General features: G+C 36.7%; 2 protein-coding genes across 12 annotated transcripts in view; one reads left to right on the top strand and one right to left on the bottom strand.

Moving 5' to 3' along the window:
• C12H11orf65 (chromosome 12 C11orf65 homolog) overlaps nucleotides 1–26,998 on the top strand; it is a 152,594-nt gene that overhangs the window by 112,243 nt on the left and 13,353 nt on the right. The window contains exon 9 of one of the 2 annotated variants that reach the window (XM_021926511.2): nucleotides 24,634–24,740. In XM_021926511.2, the coding sequence (XP_021782203.2) occupies nucleotides 24,634–24,712 (79 nt within the window). In that variant the 3' untranslated portion in view covers nucleotides 24,713–24,740. Of the gene's footprint in view, nucleotides 1–7,006; nucleotides 7,088–24,633; nucleotides 24,741–26,998 lie in introns of those variants that run through there. The other variant, XM_021926512.2, reaches the window with a different exon arrangement.
• Nucleotides 1–26,998, bottom strand: part of ATM (ATM serine/threonine kinase) — a 134,177-nt gene that overhangs the window by 23,664 nt on the left and 83,515 nt on the right. For all 10 annotated transcript variants that reach the window (XR_004177373.1, XM_031652990.1, XM_031652987.1 and 7 more), the window contains 17 exons: nucleotides 25,163–25,250; nucleotides 21,764–21,852; nucleotides 21,562–21,664; nucleotides 20,174–20,322; nucleotides 17,672–17,776; nucleotides 16,304–16,423; nucleotides 13,009–13,243; nucleotides 12,330–12,497; nucleotides 10,803–10,916; nucleotides 9,346–9,563; nucleotides 8,164–8,371; nucleotides 7,017–7,130; nucleotides 6,540–6,698; nucleotides 5,677–5,815; nucleotides 4,631–4,713; nucleotides 3,499–3,639; nucleotides 2,624–2,740 (listed from right to left, as the gene is read on the bottom strand). Coding sequence is in view for 9 of the 10 variants with exons in the window: in XM_031652990.1 (XP_031508850.1) it covers nucleotides 2,624–2,740; nucleotides 3,499–3,639; nucleotides 4,631–4,713; nucleotides 5,677–5,815; nucleotides 6,540–6,698; nucleotides 7,017–7,130; nucleotides 8,164–8,371; nucleotides 9,346–9,563; nucleotides 10,803–10,916; nucleotides 12,330–12,497; nucleotides 13,009–13,243; nucleotides 16,304–16,423; nucleotides 17,672–17,776; nucleotides 20,174–20,322; nucleotides 21,562–21,664; nucleotides 21,764–21,852; nucleotides 25,163–25,250 (2,350 nt within the window). In the remaining variant the exon portion in view is untranslated. The remainder of the gene's footprint in view (nucleotides 1–2,623; nucleotides 2,741–3,498; nucleotides 3,640–4,630; nucleotides 4,714–5,676; nucleotides 5,816–6,539; nucleotides 6,699–7,016; nucleotides 7,131–8,163; nucleotides 8,372–9,345; nucleotides 9,564–10,802; nucleotides 10,917–12,329; nucleotides 12,498–13,008; nucleotides 13,244–16,303; nucleotides 16,424–17,671; nucleotides 17,777–20,173; nucleotides 20,323–21,561; nucleotides 21,665–21,763; nucleotides 21,853–25,162; nucleotides 25,251–26,998) is intronic.

Consider the following 26,998-nt stretch of genomic DNA (forward strand, 5'->3'; position numbering starts at 1 on the left):
TCACTGCAACCTCTGCCGTCCGGTTGAAGTGATTCTCTCACCTCAGCCTCCCGAGTAGCTGAGACTAGAGGCATGTGCCACCATGCCTGGCTAATTTTTTTGTATTTTTAGTAGAGATGGGGTTTGGCCATGTTCACCAGGCTGGTCTCAAACTCCTGGCCTGAAGTGATCCACCCACCTCGGCCTCCTGAAGTACTGGGATTACAGGTGTGGGCCACCATGCCCGGCTAGAAATCTTAATGGAATAATTTATATGGTAAAATAGTTTTGTGTGAAAACTAGCTGTTGAAAAAGTCATAAGGTAGAGATGAAAGTTTAGTAATTTCTGCCTTCAAGATATTCTAGGTCAGGCATTGGCTTTTTTGTACTTTACAGCAATGAACTTTGGAGGTTCAATTGTGTACCTGATTGGAAATCTTAGCTACTTTCTGAGAGTTCAGGAGGTGCTCCTATAGCCCGTACTTTTGTAACCCAATTCTTCAGTCATTATCTTTGCAATCTAAAAGTCTGGCATTTAGAGCATAAAAAAATTTCCTTTCATTCACATTACAGGAAAATCTACTCTCTAAAAATTTCTTAGCAATCCCTACATTATCTGTCAGATAGGAGATAGCTAATACATCATCAGCTTTGTTCTAAAATTAGGACAGGTCAATAGGTGGTAGAACAACTAGACTGGTAGGTCTCGAAGTGTTGTCCCTGGACCAGTGCAGCATCAACATCACTGGTATCTTGCTAGAAACACACATTCACAGGTTCCACCCTAATCTTGCTGAATTAGAAATTCTAAGAATGGGGCTCAGGAATCTGTGTTTTAACAAACTCTCCAAGTGACTGTGATGTCTGCTAAAGCTCGAGTACCAGTGATCTTAACCACATCAAAGAATTCCTGTACAGGCCGGGTGTGGTGGCTCAAGCCTGTAGTCCCAGCGCTTTGGGAAGCTGAGACGCTGGGATCACGAGGTCAGGAGATCGAGACCATCCTGGCTAACACGGTGAAACCCCGTCTGAACTAAAAAAATACAAAAAAACTAGCCCGGCGAGGTGGCGGGCGCCTATAGTCCCAGCTACTCGGGAGGCTGAGGCAGGAGAATGGCGTGAACCCGGGAGGCGGAGCTTGCAGTGAGCTGAGATCCCGCCACTGCACTCCAGCCTGGGCAACAGAGCTAGACTCCGTCTCAAAAAAAAACAGAATCCCTGTACAGAGTAACTTTTATAGAGCAACTTTTGCTTTCTGCATTCATCGAGGATTAATTAGCTTTTTAAACTGCTAATGGAAAGCATCTATTATGTTAGTTATTATTACAGAAAGTTCCATGTCACAAATTTCTCACAAACTTGAAGGCTAAGGAAAAAAATTGTGCTTTCCTTAATGAACAGTATGCCCATCTCCCAACCAGTAAGTTTTATATTTGTCTCTGAAAGCAGTTAAGAAGCTCAAAACCAAGTTCTGCTTTTTATTACAATAGCCTAGCTCAAGCAGAATTTTGGAGGGTAGATCTAATTTATTCTTCCCCACTCCCCTATTTAGGGCTTTTAATTTAGCCATTATTTTAAAAATAAAACACATTCATAGTAGAAAACTAGAAATATATAAAAAAGCAGGTGTCACCCATAGTCCCTGTTACAACATTTATAGAAGTAGAAAGTTTTAAAATGAGGTACATGAATGAAATCACAAAAGACAAACCTATGGAAAATAGGCCCTTTAAATTAAGGATTTATTGTTATTTCTAAACGGTTAAATGAATAATTAATATGAGTCAAAGATGATCAGCTAATAGAATGTGACTGAGGACTGTCTTCTCAGGCAAATAGCTAGAGGAAATGTAAGTGGGTACACCCCCATTGAGAGTAATTTGGCAATATGTACCAGATTACAGGTGCATGTATCCTCTAACCCAGCAATCCAACTTTTGGAAATCCATGCTACTGATTTGCCTGCACATGTATGAAATTTGTATGTTCAAGGTTATTCACTGTAATACAGCATTGTTTGTACCAGCAAAAGACTGAAAACAACCCAAATGCCCATTGATAAGGACTTGTATAAAAAACTACATACATACACACAATGCAGCTGTTAAAAAAGGAGAAAGATTTCTGTGACATATTGTTGAGTAGAAAAAAAAGGAAAAAATACCTGACTATAAACCTAACTATAATTAACAGTAATAAAGACTTTTTAAAAGAAAATAAATCTTTATTATTTGGTCCTTCACAGAAAACATTTGTAGACTCCTGGTCCAAATAATGGCATCTTCTTCTTCTTCTTCTTTTTTAAACAGGATCTTGCTGTGTTGCTCAGGCTGGGGGCTCACTGCCAAGCCTGAGCTCACTGCAGCTTCAAACTCCTGGACTCAAGTGATCCTCCCACCTCAGCCTCCCAAGTAGCTAAGGGACTACAAGCACATGCCATCACGCCTGGCTTTTTTTTTTTTTTTACTTTTTGTCAAGATGGGGTCTCACTATGTTGCCGAGGCTGGTCTCGAACTCCTGGCCTCAAGCGATCCTCCCATCTTGGCCTCCCAAAGCATTAGGAATATAGGCATGAGCCACTTCACCCCGCCAAATGGCATCTTTTATATGTTTCTGGTGAAATAACAGAAGTACAAATAGTTACCTTATAAGTACAGATAGTTAATTTCCTCTTCCTAGTTTCAGTGTTTCTCTGCAGTAATGTATTACACATCTGGAAGACCTGTTGCATGACAGCATCTTGTCTCAGGTCATCACGGCCCTTCAGAATAATTAAACATGAATAAACAAGTACAGTTTATTTTATTATAAAAACACAGAGCCATCTGAGAATAGCAAAGGGCACTCAGAAACAAATCTGAGCATCTGTGCACCTCTTGACAGTCTCCCAAATAATTAAAGATATACTGCCATTCTTTCATTTAGAATAAGCTACAACATTTACACTGATTTAGAAAAAGAAGGTTCCCCTCGCTACTTCTGTAATTAGATTAACTGGAAGTCCCCCGTAGGAAGGCATACTGCAAACACCTGAGTAAAACAGCACTGTGTCTTTCCACCACTCCCCAGTAGGACCCAAAGAGCTCATGAGCAAATGGTAAGGGAAGAATGCTCTCCCTTTTCGGTACATTAAATAGCCCTTGGAACAGTACCAGACCCAGTATACTGACACAAAGGACGTCAACTTGTACTATTCAAGGAGGTAAGAGACAGACACCAAAGTATTTTTTTCACAAGAAGCAAGCTCACTGTACATGTCTGTACATCTTAATGGTATTCTTTTACTTGAATCAACCATATAATAATGATGGTCTTTCAGAGAGACACACACACACACAAAAAAAAAAAAATGGAGAAAAGCCTGGTTCTAGAAAGTAATGCATTTCTACTCTACAAATCTTCCTCATTTGCAATTATTCAAAATAAAGACAAAAACCCAAATAAAGCAGAAAGAAGATATCAACTAAAATTTTTCATCATTAAAACTCTAAGGGCTAAGCCAGAGAAGGGATGGCTCACCTTAACAAGCTGTCTCCTCTCCTTGCCGTCAGAACCTACACAATCTATTATTTTTGGTAAATTTACACCTCCTGCTAAGCGAAATTCTGCTTTAAATGACTGTATAGTCACGAGATTTCCATATTCTCCTGTGTGGTCCACCTAATAAAAGCATAAACATGATTGATAATAGGTCAGATACACTGTTTGCACTTAAAGAAAAATACATTATAAATGGCAATTTTAATATTAAACAGAGGAACAAATGACAATGTGATATTGGTTAAGAACTGCAACTATAGGATGGGTATAGTGGCTCTCGCCTGTAACTTTAACTACTGTTTAATCAGAGATTCACTAATATACCTAAAGTCATCTGAGAAATAACTCCTCACAAAAACATAAAGTAAATTTTGGAAAAGAGTAGGAGTTTTCTGGGTTGTAACTGCTAAATCTGGCATTTTAAGGAAATATTCAGCTAAATCACTTAGCTGATATAGCTAGAAAAATAGCAGTCAATCCACATGATACAGCTACATTTCAAATCAAGTAACTAGATAGTACTAAACTGCAAAATGAAAAGACAATGTATTTAAGATGATCATTTTCTAAACTTATAACACTTATTATTACATATATCCCTGCCCACATGAAATTCCATTATTTCTTGCAATGAAAGAACATTAGAACACAGCTAAGTGTATTATGCATATGAAGTCAACTTAATATTATAATAATAGGTACTATATTACTTAATACTGTGATATATCACAGCCAATACATTTTATTGCACATAGAATTTTTAAGAACAATATATGACAATTGGAACCTTCCTTGCCAAGTCAAAAATTAATCTTGGCATAAGCACACAGAAACTCTCCTTCTGGCCAATGAAAGTAACAGTCTATAGACCTTCATAAGAAAGATGGGAGGTGTAGAACTGAAGGCAACGGAAAAGAAAGCAAGAGAAGCTTTTGAGTGTTTTAGGGCTTGAGCAAAGGAAATATAATACTGAGAAATTATAGGTTGAAACACATGAAATTTGCCAATATTTAACCAATTCTGACTTACATAAAAATACTATTTCAAATGGTTCAATCTAATAAAAAAAAATTTAGTTTAAAAAAAAAATCAAGAGTTAGTTGTAAATTACCTTAATTTCCATAGTAGGGACAACAACATCTTCTAAATTCTTAAGTTTAGTAATTGGCTGGTCTGCTGGAATATTTATGCCTTCTGTATTGAAAAATGAAGAGATTTTAGTGACAAACTGAGGAACAGCATTGAAGGTCAAGCAGGAATAGTCAGCAGACACCACTGGCCCCAACTTGTTGCTCATCTGTGGTCCAGGCTGTGATTGAGAAATGAAGACTAGGCTTTGGCCACTGTGCAGCTCAGGGTCAAAGCTCAACAGTGGCTAATGTAGCTTTAAGTAAATTTGCAGGTTACCTGACAGGGGTAACTAGACCAGATTCCACCTGAGGAACCAGACTAAGCATCTTAAAATACTTACATAATAGTTTGCATAGTACATAGATAACATACTCCTGTCACATTACTATTAAATGCAACTAAAAGACATGTCAATCCTTTTTGTTTGCTTAGAGAAACAATATGTGAAGCCCCATTCGTGTTTTAAAGTAATAAGAATTTAAACTTGAAGATACGATTCTGAATAGAAAAAAAAAATGCAATTATTAAAGTATGGGGAGATACTTAGAAGCATACTTAGAGACTAGTCACAAAACCAAAGATTATAGCAGCTTATAATTATCTGAACTGACACAGTAAGAAGAATAATTAAATAATGGCATTTTAGCACCTATGAAGAAATGGTAAAGGCTTTTTGTTTTTAAGTCCCAGGGCACCGTTTTAGTAACCACATCATTTAAAAAAACTTTTGACTCTAGAAATGTTCAGTTATTCAATTATTTGAATACACTTGCCTCTATGCAATTCTCCGTAATAAGTATGCCAGAAGATTAAATAATTAATTTAGTGTAGTAACCTATTATCAGTTCTCCCAAGAGATATTAAGTAAAAAAGCAACCAGGGAATGTTGAAGCTATCAGATATAAATTAAGCTTTTGGATTATGTTTGTGATTTTAAGCAGATTTACTTATTAGGTTCTATAATTAATATATGTCTACAGAGAGTAACATAGCAAGAAAGTAATATTCCTTCTTTGAAACACATACTTCTCTGAGTCTTCCACTGAGTGGCATCTAAGTTTGCTAATATAATATAAGCATCACAAAGTGCCTCAACACTTCTGACCATCTGAGGTCTCCTACTTCTGATAGTACATATTATTCTGTTTGCAGCCTCTGTTCGATCCTATTAATAAAAAACAAATAAAAAACATTACATAAGGAACTACCCAACATTTAAACTTCTCAGAGTTAGAAAAACAAAGAGAAAAACAGAATTTATGCACAAATCTAGACAATGGAATGATTATAATTCCTCAGATACAAACAAAACAGCCATAAATGAAATACATCAAAAATACATACTCTCATCAATGACTTAGGTGCCTTTCAAAAATCTACTGTTTCCCTTTGCCAGCTGCTGTGAGGAAAAAAGTAAAATACTACTGGTATCTCCTATGCCTTGACAAACATTAAGGAATTTTGAACCAATTTTAATTAAGTAATTAATTAATTAGAGACAGAGTTTCACTCTTGTTGCCCAGGCTGGAGTGCAATGGTGCAATCTTGGCTCACTGCAACCTCTGCCTCACGAGTTCAAGCTATTCTCCTGTCTCAGCCTCCCGAGTAGCTGGGATTACAGGTGCCCACCATCATGCCCAGCTAATTTTTGTATTTTTAGTAGAGACAGGGTTTCGCGTGTCTGTCAGCCAGGATGGTCTCAAACTCCTGACCTCAAGTGATCGACCCGCCTCAGCTTCCCAAAGTGCTGGGATTACAGGTGTGAGCCACCGTGCCAGCCTTGAACCAAATTTAGATGGCATCATAATAACACAAGATTTTAAAAATAAATATTCTAGGAAAGACTGAATATCACACTTCTAAAAGGTATATATGTTTAATCCAAATACCTCATCAAGCTGAGAGCTTTGTTTAGGCGCATTTTTAGTTATTCTACTTCTTCTTGCTACCTCTGGTTTAGTCAGAAATTCATCTCTGTTTGCATTTGCTAAGGCCAGTATAATAAACAAAGTATGATGGGGGTGATCCATTGAAATTCTAGAGATTAGCTGTAAGAAAATTAAGAACTATTATATTTATGCAAATAGACAAAAAAATTATAATCCATATTTTTCATTTTGGTTAACATTAAAATGTGTATTACTGTCTAGATACTGCAGTGGGTAGAGCATGTATGTCTGCATGTGTGAGAAAGAGGCAGAGGCCTATAAGGAATTAGAGAAAATGAGTAACTTATGTGATGTGAGAAGAGACAAAATATAACATTTTGTATTTCCATTTCTTAGAGGGAATGGTATACATACTTTATATAATATATAGTAATAATAGAAAATAATTATTGTGGTTTGATTTTCAGGTTTACTTACATTATTGAGGACTTCATGAAATCCTAGGCCTCCCATCATCTTGGTCCCCATTCTAGCAGCCAGTTGGTACATAAGAGGCAAAAATTTATATGATGGAATCTTCATTCCATCTCTCTACCATTAAAAAAAGACACAAAATTAATAAACAAGGTATTTCAAATATTCTCACATCTAAGCAAATAAATTATTTTAAGACAGTGCTCCTCTATTAGCACAAGCAAGTGGTTAACAAAACTTCATTAACTATATTTTTTTCCTTCATTTCTTATCTTATCTGAAGGTCTTTCTAATGGGTACTCTAGATTAATGCATTGGTAAATCAAAATATTTGGTCCTAAATTAAACTGGATTTGGAACTGGAATACTTGGTACTGCTTATATTCCAAAAAGTCTAAGGAAGACAAATGTGATCTGAGTGTGACTGTGATCTTGATTCCTGAGAAGTCAGTGTACAATAAAATGAAGTAACTGCTTTTCCCCATAGGCCAAAAGTAATATTTAGTGTATACTACAGCAGAGATGGACTGTATATATTATGAGTCTTATTCTTTTACTGCAGGAGAAACATTTTATCTCTAACCTTCAAATTGACTAACAATATATATCTTGTCAACATAAATTTAATATCAGGTGTCATCACTATAATCTAAGATTTTCAAAGACAAACTTATACAATACTGCTGTCTTGACATTTTCTTAAAAATGTATTTTCTCTACTTACAAAAGTAATTTATTGGAAAAATCCCAGATTTTTGCAGCAGGGGGAAAACCTGCCTGTGATCACATCATCTTTAATTGCTTTCTAAATCATCCAATCTAATGCCCCATTCTAGACACTCTCCTATGGTAACTGCAAAGACATAGGACCAAGCTAAATTCTCTCACCTCCACACAAACTTGCATCATTTAGAGCTTGTCAGCTTATATAATATTATAATACAAAGGAACTTTTGTAGAAACAAGACTAGAACTTGTAAATAATTCTAAATACGGATCAAAGTTTAGAAAACTACAAAATGCTACTCATGTGTAGAGTACTAGATGAAGTGCTAGGAATACAAAGAGGTATACAAAATCCCTGACATCAAGGGGCTAACGTCTAAGTTTTTCAAGCACAGGGTAGAATACTGGGCTGAATAACACTTGCCTTCATCATGCCATTGACTTCAGAAACTCCAGAATTTTCAAGCCAGAGGGAACAAAGTCGGAACACCCACATATCATGTTCTTCTCCACTTAATAAGCAGTTGACGTAATTTTCAACTGCTTTACATAAGAAGCGTTTACGATCCTCTTTCAATGCACGCAGGGCAAGTTCATCCAACTCCAGCTCTCGCTGAACCTTTACTGTGTATCTTGCATAGAATAATTAAGGTAAAACACAAAAGGCATAAACTTTAACAGAACTACAAAATCACACACATGATATACAACATAAATGAAAAAAATTGGGTTTTTATCCCAGGGAAAAAAGCAAACTTCTAAGGATTATAAAGGGGATAAACTTACTTTTGTCTTAACTGTGCAATTCACACACCCAGGCATCGAAGGACAAAGGGGACTCTCCCCGAGCTATTTAGCTAACTTAAACCTCTACTTACACTAAAATATACAGATTCAAGACAGGCTTAAATAAAGGGATTTAATTACATCAAAATAGGTAACTTTTGTAATTAATTTCAATATCTATCTCCTTTTCCACTACAATACCAACAAACCAAAAAAGCAAAAAAACAGAAAGCTAATATCTATATTCTCCACAATGAATTTAGAAGCAGAGCATGAATTATTTACGAAAGAACACATGTCAATGTCTTACATACTAATTTGCAATTAACTACAGTAGGACCAAGGCAGACAGGGCACAATGCCTCACACCTGTAATCCCAGAACTTTGGTAGGCCAAGGTGGGCAGATCGTTTGAGCCCAGGAGTTTGAGACCAGCCGGGGCAACATGGCAAAAAACCCCATCTCTGCAAAAAATACAAAAATTAGCCAGGTATGGCGTGCACCTGTAGCCCCAGCTACCTGTGGGGCTGATGGGGAGAATTATTTGAGCCCAGGAGGTCGAGGCTGCAGTGAGCTGGAGGACAGTGATCACACCACTGTACTCTAGCCTGGGTGACAGAGTGAGACCTTGTCTCAAAAAAAACCCAAAAAACAAAAAACGAAAAGAACCCAGAAGACCAAGATAATCTGTATATAGTTAAGCCAACCTTTAGTGCTCACAACTATATCACATAAAAAGACCAAGTCACTCTTTCTATGCAAAAACATTCACTCAGTTAACTGGTGAACATAAAATTGTCACTTGTAGAAACCTAGTTACCTGTTGGTCTGAATTTTATGTTCCCTAAGGAGACCTACTTCCTCTTTGGCTCTTTTCAGGAGAGCTTGCTTGTTTTCAAATTCTGATGATTTCATGTAGTTTTCAATTCTTTGGTACTGAGTATCTGAAAACCGGGCTACTGACAGAAATGCCTTCATTTTTCCATTTCTTAGCTCATCATTACTTTCTCCATCATAATTGCCAGCAACTTCTACTGCCTTCAAGAAAACACAACCAATTTAAATTATATTTACAAATACTAAATACATCTAAAGAATCACTCGAATTTAGGTAATACACTAAAGTTTAACTTATATACATGTAAAAGCTAGCTAAATTATACGAACTATTGCAAGCCTGTCCAAGCCGTGGCCCATGGGCCACATGTGGCCTAACACAAATTCGTACATTTTCTTAAAACATTATGAGATTTCTTTTGTGATTTTTTTTTAAAGCTCATTAGCTATCATTAATGTTAGCATATTTTATGTGTGGCCCAAGGCAATTCTTTTTGCAATGTGGCCCAGGGAAGCCAAAAGATTGGACAGCCCTGAACTATAGTATTTTCTTGACTTTTCAAAACAACTTTGACAGTGTAGAAATAACCCAAACAGCTAATACTCATAAAGAACTCTGCAAAAACAAATAACTTTATAAAATTTAAAGACAATCAGGCTGGGTGTGGTGGCTCACACCTGTAATGCCAGCACTTTGGGAGGCCGAGGAGGGTGGATCACTTGAGGTCAGGAGTTCGAGACCAGCCTGGCCAACATGGAGAAACTCCATCTCTACTAAAAATACAAAAAATTAGCCGGGTGTGGTGGCACACTCCTATAGTCCCAGCTACTTGGGAAGCTGAGGCAGGAGAATCACTTGAACCTGGGAGGTGGAGGTTGCAGTGAGTCAAGATTGCACCACTGTACTCCAGCCTGGGCAACAGAGCAGGACTTCATCTCAAAAAAAATAAAAAATAAATAAAGACAATCACATCATGTGTTTCATGTTACACTTATTTAGTGAGGTAACTATTTCCAAAATTAGTGACGCTAAAGGAATGAGGAAGAAACAGGAAAGTCAAAGGGAGCTAGTGTACTGAAGCCTTTACTTGTGGGTGGCTAGGCTAATGAAGAGCAAAGGCTGACTTGCCTATTCCTTAATCAGTTATTTTTGTAGATGAATAAATGAAGAAATTATCAGAAACCACCTGCTGAAAGGGTAGCTGGTAGTGGAGGCAGGAAGGAGGAAGAAGAGATACTATACTTGGGCCTACTTTCAAAATCGGCTGCTTCATTTCTGTTTCACTCCACTCTAGAGACTATACAGAGCTACAACAGTAATAATATATAGAAAAATAAAACCATACTTTTATTTGCTTTTGAAATATATTGATCTTGATGAAAAGATGAAGCATATTCATGCTAAGTAACTATCTTAAGGGTTGCTCCAAAAAATCTTACCTTTTCTAGATAGGTCTGCATGATGACCGCAGGATTTTCTAAGCAAGTTTCTGCTAACCAGTTGCCACAAACCCTTAGACATTCTGTGTATATAAGTTTTAGGCTGGGATTGTTCTGTACAAGAAAGGCAAAATCTTAAAATACATTACCATGACTGTACCCAACTGTCCTTCATGTAAGGGGAAAAAAGCAGGTTAAAAATGTTTTTCCTCGGTGGGTGGGGGGAAAAAAAGTTTTTCCTCATCTGCTTTTGCCATACAACTATTTTCATAATCCCATGTAGGAAACGATCATCCTCTCTTTATTATTATTATTGCCATTATTGGAGCAAGTCACATTTATTGAGCACTTACATATGCCCGACACTTTGTAAAGGCTTTATATATATTAACTCATCTAATTCTCACAAGAATCCTATTAAATTAGAACTATTATTACCCCCAATTTGCAGATTAGAAAACTGAGGTACGAGGAAGTTGGGTAACTCCAGACAGCACATACTTCAGGGCAAATACTATTAAGCAATATTTACACATATCATATTGGCATTCAGTGCTTTGGTATAATGATTTCTCTAATAACAGAAGATGCTATACAATGAGTGCCCAACATCAAAAAGTACAGTAAAGGCCAGGTGTGGTGGCTCACGTCTGTAATCCCAGCACTTTAGGAGGCCAAGGCGGGTAGACTGCCTGAGCTCAGGAGTTCAGACCAGTCTGGCCAACGTGGTGAAACCCCATCTCCACTAAAAATACGAAAAAAATTAGCTGGGCATGGTGGCATGTACCTGTAATCCCAGTTACTCGGGAGGCTGAGGCAGGGGAATTGCTTGAACCAGGGAGGTAGAAGTTGCAGTGAGCTGAGGTCATGCCACTGCATTCTAGCCTGGGTGACAGAGCAAGACTCCGTCTCAAATATAAATAAATAAATAAATAAAAAAGCACAGTAAGCTGATATTCACTAAGCAGGAATATGTCTGTGGGACACCACTGTAGACAAACGTTGGGGACACCAATGTCTCTACTTTATCCAGTGTGTATGCTGGATATATAGCTGAAGTAGCAACATAAGTTTGCAAAAACTAACAGGTAATATTAGATAAAATATTAGATGTGATATTTTCAAAGCATTTGGATTGACAACCTAACTGTCCCAACTTGCTTTTATTTTGTAATTTAGTTCTTTCATTCATTTTCTCTTCCCTTTTTTCACTTGCCTTTTCAAATTCAGAGTAGCTATTTCATTCATTTCCCACATATCTTTCTTGAATTCTGTAGGAAGTTAAAGGCTTAATACTGGGAAACATTAAATGAATCTACCATATGACGGACTGATAGAATTGTTATATATAGGAAAAAGTTTCTAAACATCTTTTACAAATTAATTTTCAAGACCAGTTTTACAATATCTTGTTCATAAATTAGTAATTTCAAGGCTCTAATAAAATTGTTATTAAAACTATTTTAAAGCACATTTGTGTTTTTTAAATAACAGTAAAACACTAATCCAGCCAATAAAAAAACAAACCGCTGCACAGCTGGCATCCAACTTCTTGATCATTTGCTTGAGAATACTCAGGGCAAGACTCTGCTCCTTTTTTGCCCAGAATACTTGTGCTTCTTCCAGCTGCCACTCAGAGACTCCACAGCTAACTGAATTATACTGTTTAATTTGAAATATTGCCCTTTCAGGGAGCTGAAATGAAAATGACATATGGGAGTAAATACTTCTACTATTACTACTACCACCATCAATAATAGTAATAATGAAAGCAGTAACTACCATTCATTGAGGACTTAACTACTTGTCAGGGGCTATCTTAAGTACCTCTCTGTCTGCATGACATTTCCCCAACCCCACGTATGCCTATCTGTCCATCTGTCTCTCTCTCTATATATATATATGTATGTGTATCTGTGTGTCTATACACACAGTATATAAAATCACCGAATTGTTATCAATATAGTATATTAGGTATCTTATTTTATAACCAGGAAATTGATGTTGAGAAAAGATTAAGTACCTTGCCCAAGGCTTAAAGTCAGATCTAATTCCAAAATGGGAACTCTTAAACAACTATCTTTACTATATATTAATAGAGATCACTATCTCCTAATGACATTTCTTTTTCATTCAGGCTTTCTGTGTTTTAAATAATAAAAGGAAGGTCAAGAGGTAAGATGACATAGTTTTAAATTATATTTACCTGAGTGTTCTTGAAAGTTCTGGCCAGTATAGAGAGTTCTACAAGGTGTTTGGTGAGAATCTCCTTAATACACTCTCTTTGTGAGTTGTCTATTTCCTTTTCCATCAGGATCTCCAAAATGACTGTGCGTAGAGCCATGATAGGCTCCTGAAAACTAAAATCACTGTCCTTGAGAAGCTGGGAGTGTTTCTGCCACTTAATATATACTTCAGAGAGTTGTCTATGTGTGACTGATCTGAATGCCACATCATAGAGTTCATGTAAGCAAGATAAATGAAAAAAAAAAAAAAAAAAAAAACTATGTAAGTTCTGAAACTTAAGACATAATATAATAATACAAAGAAACTTTTGTAGTGACAACACTAGAACTTCTAAATAATCCTAAGTATGGATCAAAATTTAGAAAACTACAAAATACTATGTGGTCAGAGCTCATAAGAGGTTATTAGCAGAGAGGCCACAGATGAGAAACATTAAAAAAATTTTTTTTAATACTCTGACATTACAAAAAGCAGCCCTTCTAAATACTCTTCTGAAACAAGAATATATTCATCAGACCTATCATAAAGAATGCCTACATCTTTAGTCCTGCTTCAATACTGCTTGTAGTAATGAGGACATGTCAGCAAGGAAATGAGGGATCCCCTACTGGGGACAACTTGATGCATAATTATAGATGTCAAAAAAAAAATCACAATTCAGTGAAGGAAAAGCTGGCATCTGGCAAAGGTTTCATTTACCAACATTATTAAAGGAACAGAAAAGGCATATTGTACAATTAGTTTATATGAATAGTATGCTTCCCAAATAACTGAACTATGAAATACTACCCAATCCTTCAGGGACATTTATTGAAAGAAATAAGAAAGAGGAAGCAGGGAGAGTAAGATGACAAAGTGATGACTTAGAAATGAAAGCTCTTTTAAGTTACTTGATAGGGAAGGAACAGTAAGAAAAATGCTAGGAACCAAAACTTCAATTCCTCTCTAAATGACCCTACCACAGCAGGTCTCAAACTTTTTGAGGAACTCCTTTACAATCAAAGAGATTATCGAAGACCCCAAAGAACTTTCAATTGTTGGACCATATCTACTGATATTAGATATGATATCACATTAGAAAGACTGAGAAAAATCTAAAATGTATTAATTTATTCAAAAATAATAAATCTACTATATATCATAAATAACAATTTTAGGAAAAAGAACTGCAGTAGTTTCTCTGTATCTGCAGAAAATTGGCTCCAAGACACCTTGATAATGCTGATGTTCAAAGTCCCTTACTTAAAACAGCAGGGTATTTTCCTATTACACGTAACCTCTAGATTACGTGTAATAGGAGAATGTGCATAGGTTATACACAAATCTCTAATTACATATGATACCTACTATAATGTAAATACTATGTAAATAAGTGTTATATCCTATTCTTTAACATTTTTTTCAAATATTTTTTATCATATTTGGTTTAATCTGTACATCGAAACCTGTAGGTAAAGAATTGCAACTGTATACTTCCCAAAACAAAACAAAACAAAACTTAGTGAGAATGGCACTGTTTTGCATTTTTGCAAATCTCTTTAATGTCCGGATTAACAGAACGAGATGAATTCTCATCTCTGCTTCTGCATTTAGTTTGTTATGATTTGATGTTTTGGTTGAAGTACACGAATGAAATCTAATCTGAGAGCATAAGCATTTGTTCACCAGTTCATCCAACTTTCCCTCTGCTTCTCTTCTTCTTGTTTCTCTACCAAAGAAAGAGCCAGATTATTCTTTAGGCGTTTCTTTTTTTTAAAATTTATTTTTAATTTTTATGGATATATAATAGTTGTACATATTTATTAGGTACGTGTGATACTTTGATACAAGCATACAATGTGTAATGATCAAACTTGGGTAACTGGGATGTCCATGATCTCAAACATTTATCATTTCTTTATTTTGGAAACATTCCAAACCTTCTTTTGTAGCTATTTAAAAATATACAGTAAATTACTGTTAACTACAGTTGCCCTATTGTGCTATCAAACACTAGATCTTATTCCTTCTATTTACTTGTATTTTTTTACCCATTAACCAGCCACTCTTCATCCTATCCCTCCACAACACCTTTCCCTGCCTCTGGTTACTATCATTCTATTCACTGTTTCTTAAAGAATTCTATACTCTTTTTAGCAGGAGAAATCTTTCATTCAGAGGAAAAATTTCTTGATTTCTGGCAGTAAGAACTGCCAAGGTACTTACTAATGAAAGCAGAAAAGAGTTTTGTTCCTTTATTTTCTTCCTAAGAAAAGCCACATTAATATGTATGTCTTCTGCTATGTCATTTTGAAAAAGCTATTATTCTTTTCTTCTGACTCTAAAATTTCCTTCTCTTTTCTACTTCCAAAACATATTCCAAATTTTATTTTTGCATAAAGGTAGGGTGACCTTAGTCATTTATATCCTCTTTCTTTCCTCTTATAATAATAATAGTGACTCAAAATAGCACGGCTAAAAGGGGCTTTAGAGACCATCAAATATAAATCCCTGACTTTAGAAATGAGGAAACTGAGGACACAAAACACTTTACTTTGTCATCCTGACAGACTCAAGGCTGCCCTTACATAACTCTTCCACTTCTTTTACTCTAGCAGCAAGGCAGAGATAAAATGACAGTAATGCAATGTAGTGCTAAAACTGAATGGAGTGTAACATGCTGTGCAAAAACATGAGGAAACAATTTTATCTGGGTAGGCCAGGGAAGAAGTTATAAAAGAAAAGCACATTCAAGCTGAATTTTTAAAAGTTTAATTTTTACAATGACTATTTTGGGAAATGTTTAATAAAAGCACAATGCACTAGGGCTAATCAACTTACATCTTGATAAAAGGAAAGAAACACACACATCTGGTCTCTACATAGTTTTTTGTTTGTTTGTTTGTTTTTTGAGACAGAGTCTCGCTCTGTTGCCCAGGCTGGAATCCATAGCACAATCTCGGCTCACCACAACCTCTGCCTGCTGTGCTGAGTTCAAGCAATTCTCCTGCTTCAGTCTCCTGAACAGCTGAGATTACAAGCGCCTACCACCATACCCAGCTGATTTTTGTATTTTTAGTAGAGATAGGGTTTCACCATGTTGACCAGGCTGGTCTTGAACTCCTGACCTCAAGTGATCCACCCACCTCAGCCTCCTATGAAGTGCTAGGATTACAGGCATGAGCCACTGTGCCCGGCCTATAGTTTTTTTTAAAGTCACTACTGGTAACAGAAAAGCTGCACTTTAGGATAACAAAGTCATATGAATTACATACTTTGAGAAAAGCTCCCCAATGCTTTCCAGCTCTCCAATGGCCTGCAACCTGCTGAGTGTGGGGTAGAGTGAATACACAGACTCAAGGCTGCGCTTACACAACTCTTCCACTTCTTTTACTCTAGTTGCAAAAAAGAAAAGACACTCTGAAAACAAAGAAAAGGTTTTCAGGAAAATAAAAGTTCAAATTTGTTGTTAGAGAGTTCTCATCATAGGCTTTGCTACTGATCTAGCAATACTAACAAGCAACAGTGAATACGAAATAGCAGCGGAAACAAAATACAACTGATCCTTGAACAACCCAAATTTAAATGCGTGGTCCACTTATACTCAGTTTCTTCCATCTTTGCCACCCCTGAGATAGCAAGACCAACCCTTCCTCCTTATCCTACTTAACATGAAGGTGGCAAGGATGAAGACCTTTATGATGACCCACTTCCACTTAATCAATAGTAAATATATGTTCTCTTCCTTATAATTTTCAATAACATTTTCTTTTCTCTAGCTTACTTTATTGTAAGAATATGGTATTATAATCCTTTATACAAACTATGTGTTAATCTTTTGTTTAAGTTATTGGTAAGGCTTCTGGTTAACAGTAAGCTATTAGTAGTTAAGCTTTTGAGGAGTCAAAGTAATACTCATATTTTCAAATGTGTGAGGAGGAGGGGCTCAGCACTCCTAACCTCCAAGTGGTTCAAGGATCAACTGTAAACCTTGGAATCACACAGACCAAGATCTAAATTGCAGTTCTGTCACTTATAACTGTGTAACTTTGGGCATGTTACTGGACTTCTTAAGCCTGTTTTCGCATCCATAGTTATTGTCATGATTAGAGAATACATATGAAAGGAGTCTAACGGTGGCTAGCATATCATAGGCACTTAAATGATAGTAAATTTTATTTCTGTGATAAACATAGGATTTATTAAGTCACTACTGTTATAAAAACGTTACATTTGTTTAGCCCATTATAATTATTTCCTTATGCCTCATCACATTTGTGCCTCAAAACAAATTTGTAAGTATTAACCATGAGTTACAATTTTATAAATTAGAACACTAAATGCCATACAATTACTAAATGAGACAAGACGAAACTCTCAGGATACTTGTACTGGAAGAGAACAAAGAAGAGGGAATCACCAAAACTTTCTTGAAGGGTCAGGGTAAAGAATGAACCTGGAATCCCAGAAACAATTTGTTTTGAAGGAATGTAGAGAATTACACGGAAACATCTGATCACAGCCACCAAGTCTTTATCTCTTCATCAATGCAAATCCTTACATTAAAATTGTTTTTCAAGTTTTCAGAAAAGAAGCCATGACATTAAATGTTAAAATACAGTAACTTTGTCTTTTCATAATACCTTGCATATTTGAGACTTTCATAAAATGTAGAGAATTCTCTGTCTCTTAGAGATTGTAGAGCATTGTACAATGATTCATGGTAACTGGTTCCTTCTATTTCTTTGCTGTGAGATAATAAGTCAAAGAAAAAAATATATTTAAAAACAGAACCCTAAGATACACATATACAAATAGCTTCACCAAAGGACAAAATTTTTAAATTAAAATTTCTCCATTCAAAAAAATGCATTTCTAGAATTTTTGGTAACAAATACAAATTTTATGAGTCATTTAAATTCTTTAAGCAGAAAAAAAGGAAATTACTCAGATACTTTGCCTGGTTCTAAATATGCTCTACTTGTATTTATTCAATAAACACCTATTATGTGCCAGGCACTAGGCACAAGGGGGATTTACAAGTTGACAAGTCAGATCAGGTCTCTACTCTCACGGAATTTATGTGCTGGTTTGGAGGAATACACAATAAATAAGTATTGGAGAGTAACAAGGGGCGTGCAGAGAATTAAAACAAAATGGCCAGATGGCTATTACAGAATAGGTAGTCAAGAAAAGTCTCTCTGACAGAGATACAATATTATTTAACTAGGGTCAGAATGAAAAGAAGCCACCGGCATGGTAACTGGGGGAAAAGGAGAAGATACATCTAAGGCCCTTGGATAGAAACAGCTTGGCCTGATAGGAAAACACAAGAGAGGCCTGTGTGGCTGAAATACAAGGGGAAGGGGAAGAATAGTATATATTGATTTACAGAGACAAGCAAGAATCAACTCACACAGGAAAGTTTTTAAAATATGAGGGTATATCTCTAATGTTATAGCAGTCTTACAGTTTGAAATATTTGAAAGGCACTCCAATAATTATTATTTTTTGAGAGAGTCTCACTCTGTTGCCCAGGATGGAGTGCAGTGACGTGATCTCGGCTTACTGCAACCTCAGCCTCCTGGGCTCAAGGGATCCCCTCACCTCAGCCTCCCAAGCAGCTGGGACTACAAATGCATGCCACCGTGCCCAGCTAACTTTTGTATTTTTTGTAGAGATGGGGTTTCACCATGTTGCCCAAGCTTGTCTTGAATTCCTAACTTCAAGTGATCTCCCTCCTCGGCCTCCCAAAGTGCTGGGATTACAGGCATGAGCCACCACACTCGGCCAACAATTTTTTTTTTCTACAAAGGCAACAAAACATACTTAAACATAATTTATTTTTTAGTGTTTATATTATCAAAAAACTTTACATAAATATGAAATCCTTTATTAGACTAGGTGCTTGGCTTTTCATTCAGAAAACATGGTGACCTTATATACAGATTATAAATGTTATCTTCCTGGGTAACTGAGTGGTTTTTTATTTTTTTTTTTGAGACAGAGTCTCACTCTGTCGCCCGAGGCTGGATCTTGGCTCCAGCCTGGGTGACAGAGTGAGACTCTGTCGATCTTGGCGATCGACAAGTGGTGCGATCTTGGCTCACTGCAACCTCTGCTTCCCAAGTTCAAGCCCTCTCCTGCATCAGTCTCCCAAGTAGCTTGGATTATAGGCGCGCAGCACCATACCCGGCTAATTTTCGCATTTTTAGTAGAGATGGAGTTTCACCCTGTTGGCCAGGTTGGTCTCAAACTCCTGATCTCAAGTGATCCATCTGCCCCAGCTCTCAAAGTGCTGGGATTCCAGGTGTGAGCCACCACACTGTGCCCAGCCCTGAGTATGTATTATTTTATTTATTTATTTATTTTTTTTTTAAGAGATGGAGTCTTGCTCTGTCGTCCGGACTGGAGTGCAGTGGCGCTATGTCAGCTCACTCTCACTGCAACCTCTGCCTCCCGTGTTCTAGCAATTCTCCTGCCTCAGGCTTCCAAGCAGCTGGGACTACAGGCGCACGCCACCACACCTGGCTACTTTTTTGTACTTTAGTAGAGACGTTGCCCAGGCTGGTCTCAAACTCCTGAGCTCAAGCAATCCACCCGCCTCGGCCTCCCAAAGTGCTAGGATTATAGGCATAAGTCACCATGCCCAGACGTATTATTTTCTAATAAAAGAAAATATTTCATAAATAAAGATAAGCAGTCCTTTGTGGATCCTCCAGTCAATGTAAGTGTCATCTTACTGACTAAAATGTTTGTAGCAAGGAGTAGAAAGAGGAATGCCTATACTTTGCTTGACACGCCTCAGTCCAACAAACAGTATGTGAGATGATTCTCATAAGAAAACCCTTTTCATATTTCTGTTTTTAGAAATACTTAGGGGTGGGGTGAAGTTGTCCTAATGGAAGAAGAGAGTAAAATTCAAGCCTAGGTGCATTAACTGCTTATTGCTATCTTACTGAAGGATTTAGGACTATCTATAGCTTGCAATATCTACTATACGTGTGTGTGTGTGTGTGTGTGTGTGTGTGTATATATATATATAAACTCCTGTTATATTCATAGAACAAGAGTAAAACAGTTGTTGTTTAGAACTAGGAGAGAGGCAAAAAAAAAGAAAAAAATCAAGTCAAATTTCTTCTTACCTGACATTAGTGCAATGGTCCCACTGCATATTCCTCCATGCTGCTTGGTAATGAAGTTCCTGTAGTTCAGGACACCAGTCTTTATTTTCATAATCTAATCCTTTTAAATACACAGAAAGAATATGGCAGAGTCCCAAATTCTGCAAGGCCTAAACAGGAGTTATTTTTGTTTTTAAGTAATCAAAGATATCAATAGAAAACCAGAGAAAAAAAAAGCAAACATACAAATAAACAAATTTTAGTTCACAATATCGCTTAAAATCCCAAAATATCAGCTGGGTATGGTGGCTTATGCCTGTAATCTCAGCACTTTGGGAGGCTGAGGCAGGAGGATCACTCGAGCCCAGGAGTTTGAGACCAGCCTGGGCAACAAAGCAAGACCCTGTCTCCACAATTTTTTTTTTTTTTTAATTAGCTAGGTATGGTAGTGTGTACCTATAGCCCCAGCTACTTGGGTGGCTGAAGCGAGAGGTGACCTTGAGCCCAGGAGGTCAAGACTGCAGTGAGCTATGATCGCGCTAATGCACTCCAGCCTCAGTAACAGGGTGACAATTTATCTCTAAAAAAAAAATTTTTTTTTTTGAGATGGAGTCTCACTCTGTCGCCCAGGCTGGAGTGCAGTGGCATAATCTCGGCTCACTGCAAGCTCCGCCTCCCGGGTTCACGCCATTCTCCTACCTCAGCCTCCCAGGTAGCTGGGACTACAGGTGCCCACCACCATGCCCGGCTAGTTTTTTTTTTTTTGTATTTTTAGTAGAGACAGGGTTTCACCGTGTTAGCCAGGATGGTCTCGATCTCCTGACCTCATGATCCGCCCGCCTCAGCCTCCCAAAGTGCTGGGATTACAGGCGTGAGCCACCGCACCTGGCCAAAAAATTTTTTTTAATCCCAAAATATCGTTTAATGTTTCCCAAAAAACACAAAGATGGAGCTCAAAGGGCTCTAATATTTCATGGAAGAATGGCTAAGGAGTATTAGCCAGTAATAGAAACAATAGGTTCTGGGACCAACTCTATTGCAAACTATGAGAAATAGTTCACATGAGATTTTCCATGTGAAGCAGTAAGTACACTACCTGGCATACTGTATATGCTCAACCAATGTCTTCTATTGTTATCCAACAACACTGTGATCAGGAAATCTACACTATATTTTAGGTCAATGACCTGTCTGACTTTCCTGTGTCTCCTTGAATTTTTTCTCTTTTTTTTTCCTGCATCCCTCTGCTTCAGGAGTATCCCTGAATGTTTAGCCTAATCCTCTGAAAAACAGATAACTTCTAGTCTTATCTCTAGAGTTTATCTGGCTGTGTAAATTTCCACCAACATAGTGAAATAACCTCAGCACTACACTAGTGATGACTTTACCAAATTTGGGAAAAAATGTACCTGAATGATTCCTGCCTGGCGGGTTGATGAGGAGATTGCTGTTTCAAGGTCATATGTTACTAGGGCTTTGCCCCACATTGCTTCGTGTTCATATGTTCGTAGTCTGTAAGAAAACATTGTAAAAATAGCTTTGGGTTTTACACACACGTAACTCCTTCATAAACAGAATTACTATACCACTGTTCAGAAAAATGCAATTTACCTAGTAATGGGTTGTAACATCTTCCCTCCACCACAGCCATACAAACTATCTGGCTCTCCTATACTTCTGTAGATTTCTAAGAGAAGATCCTGAAAACATGGAAGCAACAAAAAATTGAAGAAGGAAAAAAAATCAGTCTATAAATTTAGCAAGTTTTAAATTGTATCATTACCAATATGTAACTCCCAACTCTAAATGTTATGTTATATAAATAAAATGTAATGATTCTGAAATACAGTTGATCCTTAAACAACACAAGTTTGAACTGTGCAGGACAACTTATATGTGGATTTTTTTTTCAATATATATAATGAAAACTTTTTGGAGGTTTGCAACAATTTGAAAAAACTCACAAACCACACAGTTTAGAACTATTGAAAAATTTTTTAAAAGTAAGTTTTGTCATGAATGCATAAAATAAATGTATATACTAGTCTATACATTCTATCATTTGTATGCATTTGAAATGATACATTTTATCATTTACTACCATAAAATATATATGAATCTATTACAAAAAGTTAAAATTTATCAAAACTTACACACATACACTGTACACAGCATTATTTGCAGTTAAGACAAATGTAAACAAATGTAAAGATGCAGTATTAAATCATAATTGCATAAGATTAACTATAGTACATATTGTACTATTGTAATAATTTTGCAGCTACCTCAGTTGCTATTGTGGTAAGCATTATTGTGTTGTGAGTATCCACTTAAAATGCCATGTGACACTAATAATTTCTGCATGAGCAGTTCATTTCTCTAGCAAATTGTATATAGCAATAAAAAGTAATCTCTCCAGGTTCTCATATATTTTTTCACTATGTTTACTGCAATACTATAAGCCTTGATTAACACCACGGGTGGCTGGAGGTGCTCCCAAGATGCAGAGAAAAGTCATGCCATTACAGGAAAAAAGTGAATTGTTTGATATGTACTGTAGATTGAGGCCTAAAGTACATGTCAACCAGCGGTAGTTGCCTAAAATTTCAGACAGATGATTAACTGTAAAGAGATGATGTAAACTTATGGTATTGATAAATACGATACAGTTCTGTAAATGCATTTTCTCTTCCTTATGATTTTCTCAATAACATTTTCTTTTCTCAAGCTACTTAAGAATACAGTATATAACACATATACAAAATATGTGTTGTTTATATCATCGAGAGGGCTTCTGCTCAACAGTAGACTATTAGTAGTTAACTTCTGACTACAAATTTAGTTTTACCCTGATTTTTAATAGCACAGGGGTTAGCACCTCTAACCCCCACATTGTTCTAGGGGCAACTGTATATACCAATGATCTGGATCAGCAGCAACACAGCAGACTGGTCCTAGACAACAGGAGGACTGTAGTCTACCTGAGAAGAACTGCCTACAATTGCATGAATTAGATAAGAAATAAGTACCAACCTACCAGGCTTTTAGCACATGCAAAAATAATCACACAAACAAAACCAAACAATCTTGTCAACACCTAAAACTGTACATGGGCTGGGTGCAGTGGCTCACACCTTTAATCCCAGTACTTTGAGTAGCTCAGGCAGACTGCTTGAGCTCAGGAATTCAAGATCAGCCTGGGCAACATGGCTAAACCCGTCTCTGCAAAAATTAGCTGGAGACGGTGGGGCATGCCTGTAGTCCCAGCTACTTGTGAGGCTGAGGTGGGAAGATGGCTTGAGCCTGGGAGGCAGAGGCTGCAGTGTGTTATGATTGCACCACTGCACTCCAGCCTGGGCAACAGAGCCAGACCCTGTCTGAAAAATAAAAAACAAAACAAACTAAAAAACTGTACATCAGAAAATACAGTCCTACAAAGTCTGACTCTTGAAAACTGAATTTGGTAAGAATAAAGGTCATGGATTTTTCTTTGAAAAATAGCACAGAACTGTATTGGAATTGGTAAAATTTGATAAGGATAAAGTAGTTTGGTTACTGAAATCTGTGTTGTAAAATTTACATAGAAAAGATAGATTTTGTTTAAATCAGTTAAATAAAAATGAAAACATAAAAAAACATAAAGTAGAAAAAATTAGGAACTATACTGCATAGAAAATTGACCAAGCAATTGAACTGCCTACATGGTGCTTGCTCTGTGAAATATCTTCTACATACAAATTCATTTATATTGGCGTAATTCTATAGTTCCAACTCAAATGCTTCTATTCATAACGTGAAATCAAGTCCTCAGAGTAGAAAAGTTCAGCCCATGCTTAGCACAGTGCTTAGTACACACACGATATTCCAAAACTCAGTAGAGGAGGAGGAGACTATGAAGAAGGCAAAAGTGAAAGGAGAAAAATCAGGAGAGTGGATCAAAAAGGTAAACAGAATATATTTCATCAAGGCATGGTTGATGATGAAGTATTAATAAAACATTAAGGAAAAGGAGGAATGGAAGGTGACCACCAGACTTAGCAACATGAACTTTATGAGAGACATTAGCAAGTGCTATTTTACTGGAATAAATGGAAGCGGGGGGAATGCAGACAGCAAATAAAGACAACTCTTTCACAAAGTTTGTCTATGAGAGAAAGGAAGAGAGAGGGTGATACCTAAAAGAGAACATAGGGAAGAGGGAAATTATTTTGTGTTTGTGAGAAAGGGAATCTTTAAACAGGAGAGGTTTTAAAATGTTCAGAACACAGTTCAGAGGGAGAACCGCATATTAAAAAATAAAGAAGCTGAGAAAGAGCAGATAAAAAAACAGAGCACAGGAAGAGTTAGTCTCAAATAGAAGGATAAACTGTTTCTGTAACATGAGGGAAGGTTATTAAAGGAGCAGATGCCAGGAGATTTCAATGTCTGATAGTGGGATGTGGCAAGATTTCCTCTCTATGCCTTCTATTTTCTCCAACTAGGAGGCAGGCTGAAAGCAATGGCGTAGAAGAGAAGATGAAAAGTTTAAGCAGAATGGAGAAGCTGAAATTGTCATTGTGAAGGATTATGAGTTGACCAAAGAAATTCGGTAAGCATCCTAGACAGTAACATGAGCCAATTTAAGAATGGATATCAAGAAATGCATAGAAGAGGCAATCTGCTTCTTCTGTGACATACAATAAACGAGCAAATAAATATATAATTATAAACCCTAAGTTCTATAAAGGAAATGAACAGGGTGCTATGGCAGAAAATGCATGGTATAAACTCTGAGACACGTGGTTTTACTTTCGTCTTTCAGGTAAGGGAACTCAACTAGTGGCAGAGTCAGTATTAGAATTCAAGTCTGTCTACTCCAAGGCTTAAGCTTCAGACCATAAATTTATATATATGGTGCTTAATCCAATAAGTAAATTCAGTTTAAAAATCACACGGCATCTGTACAGTGTCTATAACAACCCAAAGTATGAGATAAATATTGTCATAAATAATAGAACCTCTAATATTTACCTGTAAACTTATTCCAGTTTCTTCTTTACTTTTTTCACTCAAGCTAGAAATAGTTGTACTTTGGCTTCCTTCTTCAAATGCAAGACTTCTGTTTGTCACAAGAACACCTCTTTTAATGAGAACATACTATTTGGAAGCTCCTGAATACATACACTATAGACTTTGACAGAAAAAAACTAATGAAGGTTGCAAACAAAACAGAATAAATCACTTATACTTTAAAATTTAATACCATTTATACCTACGATGGAAAAGGAATTTGTGAATGAAAATTATATTTTAAGAATAATCTTCTACATATGGAAAGCCCATATGCAAAAATATGATTATTTATAAAGAGACAGGATTGTTTAAAAATAGAGCAGATGCCCTCCAGTTCAGGTACTATATATTCTGTCAGTGGTTTTACCTGAAATTCAACTCAATCAATAATTACAGACACACAAATAAAGACCACAATAAGAATTTAATACCTAATAGATATAAATTAAGACATCTGATATTAACTATTGAAAAGGAAGTAGATCAGTAGGATCCACTTAAACCAAGCTTATAAAACTAGAAAGTGACAGGATGAGAACTCAGATTTGTCTACTTCAAGGCCTTAACTTTATGCATTTTATACATATGACATTCAGTTCTGTAAGTAACTTCGATTCTAAAACCATGACAGTTATGGTGTCTATAATAGTAATAATCTAATACATAAAATAAATACTATCATAAGTGATACTGCCTCTAATATTTACCTATATATTTATTCCAGTTTCTTCTTTTTTTTTTTTTTTTTGGAGATAAGGTCTTGCTGTGTCACCTAGGCTGGAGTGCAGTGGCACAATCATGGTTCACTGCAGCCTCTCCCTCCTGGGCTCAAGTGATCCTCCTCCCTCAGCCTCCTGAGTTACTGGGACTACATGTGCAAGCCACTATGTCCAGCTAATTTATTTTTATTTTTAGTAGAGCTGAGGTCTATGTTGCCCAGGCTGGTCTCGATCTCCTGGTCGCAAGTAATCCTCTCACTTTGGCCTCCCAAAGTGCTGGGATTACATGCGTGAGCCACTGTGCCCAGCCTAGAAATAGTTATACTTAGGCTCCCTTCTTCAAGTATATATACTTATACGGCTTCCTACTGATCCACTTCCTTATCAACTACATTTCTGTACAAAAATGGGTATAACCGCTTTAAAAAACAATTTGGGACCAGGTGCAGTGGCTCATTCTTGTAATCCCAGCACTTTGAAAGGCTGAGGTGGGAGGACTGCTTGAGCGCAGGAGCTAGGGACAAGCCTGAGCAACATAGCAAGATCTTGTTTCTACGAAAAACAAAAATAAAAATAAATGAGCTGGATGCAGTGATGTGTGCCTATAGTCCCAACTACTTGGAGGCTGAGGCAGGAGGATCACTTGAGCCTGGAAGATCAAGGCTACAGTGAGCTATGATCGCACCTCTGCACCACAGCCTGGGCAAAATAATGAGACTCAGGCCATTTCAAACGAACAAAGACTTGAAGAGGGCAGTTGGGATAATAAAGTGTTTTACTTTATTTTTTACTCTTACTTTCTTGATTAGTTTTTGTTCTTCACCATGATCTAGGGGTATATTTATTAGATTCTTATGACAGTTCTAACTCAGTCAGAGGAAAGCGAATTAAATTCACTAGAAATACAGGTAGATAAAGAAATGAAACTTAGTCACAAAGAAATCAGTCACATTACTTTATAGCCATTTTGGATTATAATTTTGGGTGTTTTATATCCAAAATGAATCTTGAATAGTTTAGGAATTAGTGGTAAATCTAATCTGATTGAAGTTAGGAAATAATTTAATCATTTGAA

Source organism: Papio anubis, chromosome 12 (genome assembly GCF_008728515.1).
Source record: "Papio anubis isolate 15944 chromosome 12, Panubis1.0, whole genome shotgun sequence".
NCBI classification, from domain to species: Eukaryota; Metazoa; Chordata; class Mammalia; order Primates; family Cercopithecidae; genus Papio; species Papio anubis.